The 3,189-nt window shown below is 37.3% G+C and overlaps 1 protein-coding gene across 1 annotated transcript; it reads left to right on the top strand.

Moving 5' to 3' along the window:
- Nucleotides 1-1,410: 1,410 nt before the first annotated feature.
- LOC122079114 (4'-phosphopantetheinyl transferase HetI-like) lies at nucleotides 1,411-2,842 on the top strand (the record flags this gene model as incomplete). The annotated part of the gene is given in 3 exon segments (XM_042645365.1): nucleotides 1,411-1,475; nucleotides 1,631-1,732; nucleotides 1,862-2,842. Coding segments are annotated over 3 exon segments (377 nt in total), but the record flags the coding sequence as incomplete, so codon positions are not given.
- Between the last annotated feature and the right edge of the window lie 347 nt (nucleotides 2,843-3,189).

The following is a 3,189-nucleotide window of genomic DNA, read 5'->3' as shown; positions in this document are numbered from 1 at the left end:
GGTAGTCAGAAGAGGTAATGAGAGGGTGCAAAGAAGATTACTGAATGAGCCTACTTACTTGAATCAATGCTTGAACTTGAAAGCTTGGGTGATTTGAGATACTACCAGTACTAAAAACCAGATCTGGAATAAACCAAATCTGAAATTTCTAGTACTAAAGAAAACAAATCTTGAAAAAAAAAACTGAACTTGAAAAAAAAAAGATGCTCTAGGCTCGTGATCTTGTCACCTAGATCTAAGCCTAGAACTATAACTTTAAAAATTACAACTCAATTGCATAAATCATAAACATAAAAGACTGAATAAGGATAAAAGAGTGCTTGTATTAATTGACATAAAAACCTATTACAAAAGTGATTAAAGCAAAAATAGAGAAGAAATAAAACTAAAGAGTGAGAGAGGGAGAGAGAGAAGAAAACTAAGTATAAACTAGAAAATAAACCAAGGGGAATAATAAAATAGGAGGGGGGAGGAAGGGGCTTTTATAGGGTTTTTTTCTTGCCTCCTTCCTTCTACAAGTCTTCTTTAAGAAAAGAAAAAAAATAAAAATAAATTAAATCTTGGTAAAAATCCTCATTCTCTGAGATATTGTGTGAGGAAAGAGAAAATCTGTTTTCTCTCGAAACCTCGTCTTTAGTAATCTCCTAGACTTCTCAAACTCCTACTCAAAAACTTCCCATTTTGAGAGATTTATAAGGATGGAATGGGTTGGTTTTGGTAACCACCACAATTGCCATGTTTCACTTTCGGGGTTTCCACTTCTTTTAACCCACTTCCTTTTTTTTGTTCTCCATAGGAAAGAGATTGGGAGTTAAGTAACTTACTATTTCTTTTCATGCCAGGTGGCACCGCTACACATCAAAAGGACTAATGCCTATGGTGGTAAGGTGTATGGTACACCTACCTTACTACCGTTGTGCATTATTTTATTAGTTATTATTATTACTTTTATTTTATTTCAATACAAGGCAAGAGCCAAGTTGTGAAAAACATAGGGTGAGTGCAGCTTTTGCCCATTCTGAAGGGCTTTGGGGTGTAGGTGAGGCCTTGACAACTATGATGATGAGGAAACAACACCTGTGCACTTTGTTAAATAGATGTCGCCTAATCAATATAGCATTGCAGTAAATCAGTTTAGATAAGAAATTACATAAGTGGCGCGCTTGTTGAAAATGAAAGATAAGTGATACATTTGGTTTGTCGTGTTAATGTATCTATGTATCTGTCATGGCCAAACTGCAGAAAATGCAGCATCTTTATAACATGGTGTTATGACATTTTAAAAGCCGTGGGACCAAAACTGTTCAAATGTGCTCCGATGCATTAAATGGATTTTAGTTTTGCTGGTACTTTTAATATTGCATCCTATCTTTTTATTTTTTATAGCTTTCTTGTTTGTGATTAGATCAGATACAAATTCTCGAGTGTGTCCAAGATCGTTGAAATTTGGAAAGAACAATTTTGGGAAACCTGAGGTTAGTTTATTGGCCTTAATTTGTTTGGATAATAACCATGTGGTTGCATTTCTTTATGTACCATTTCCGCTTGATTTGTTAAAATTCCTGTGTAAATTTTCTAAATGGAGCATGATTTTATGTGCTTTAATATTATTTAGTGTATGTGGGAATAGGTGAAGTGGCAAGATGATGAGGAGTGGAATCCACCATCCTTGCATTTCAACATTTCGCATACACCTTCTTTGGTAGCCTGTGGTGTGACTGTGGATACACCGGTATTATTCTCTTCCTTCTCATAGGCAGGCAAAAATTTGTGTTTATGTGATGATTAAATTTGCTTGCATTAAGAATATTTTGGTCGTTCTGTCACCATTTATTTGAAGCTATGTGCTTCTCTGTTGTAGATTGGCATTGATGTGGAAGATAAGCAACGAAAATTGAGAAACAATGTGTTATCTTTCGCTCGGCGTTACTTTTCTCCTTATGAGGTTGAACTTTTGCATGCTATTTCAGATCCTGATACCCAACGGCAAGAGTTTATTAAGCTCTGGACCCTTAAGGTAGGTAGGTTCTTTACTTCAAATCTTTGGCAATTTTTTGGTCTTTTTATATGAGCGTTGGAATTTGGCCTAGATGACTTGACAGATCCTGTTTAGAGAATTAAACTTATAAAATTGAATGATTATCTACACTACATTTAGGAGATTGCTTCTCTACTTTAGTATGTTTTGTTTACAACAACAAACATAACCTTATCCCAACTAAATGGGGTCGGCTACATGGATCCAAATGTTCAACAAAGCAAGGAAATATAAGATAAACAATATGCAACAAGGAAGTATAGGACGATACTAGTGATATGTTTTAGCAGTAAAAATAGAACAGCAACCCAGGAAGATCCCCTACAAGGGATCGGCTACGCGGGTCTTTGTCCTCCACATAGGTCTATCTGCGATCATACTGGAATCCACCCCTACCAATTGCATATCTTTCCTTACCACTTCGTCAATAGTCATTTTAGGTCTGCCTCTACCTCTTTTGGAACCCTCTATATGAATCGGGTCGCTTCTCTTGACTGGGGCATCCATAGGTCTCCGTTGCACATGACCATACCATCTCAATCGACTCTCGCGGAGCTTGTCCTGAATCGGGGCGACCCCACTTTGTTTCTAATACAATCATTTCTTACTCTATGCCTCCTGGTCTTGTCGCACATCCCATATAACATTCTCATCTCTGCTACTCCCAGTTTGTTCAAAATACTCTTCTTGACTGCCCAACACTCCGCTCAGATGCAGATACGGCTGCCCTTACTTGGTTGGACCAGCATGACCGGCTTTGGAAACCAAGAACCAAGAAGAACCGGTCCAGCCCAGGGTTTTGGTCCAACAAGGGTTGGAAATACGATAAGTAGTTTATTAGTATTTTATTTCATGCTTTTACTTTCCAGACTTGAACGTTGGAGTAGGATTTATTTTCTTGTTTTGGTTTCCTTTTTATTGGTTGTTCCCTAGTTTAGACTTGGTTTCCATTTCAGTTAAACTTCTAATTCTATGTCTTTACTTTCTTATATATTGACTGTAACTGATGGACAAGGAGAGCGATTTTAAATTATTGAATGAAGGTGTTAAGTTTGTGCACTAGTGAAGTGTGTGATTCCCCTCTTGCCCCCTCTCTACTCTGGTTTCTCCTTTCTTCCCTAAGGTTCTTCATCAACTTGGTATCAGAGCCG

The sequence above is a fragment of the Macadamia integrifolia genome, chromosome 5 (genome assembly GCF_013358625.1).
Source record: "Macadamia integrifolia cultivar HAES 741 chromosome 5, SCU_Mint_v3, whole genome shotgun sequence".
In the NCBI taxonomy this organism is placed as follows: Eukaryota; Viridiplantae; Streptophyta; class Magnoliopsida; order Proteales; family Proteaceae; genus Macadamia; species Macadamia integrifolia.
The sequence above is the reverse complement of the archived record's forward strand: the minus strand, read 5'-3'. Positions and strand labels throughout refer to the sequence as shown.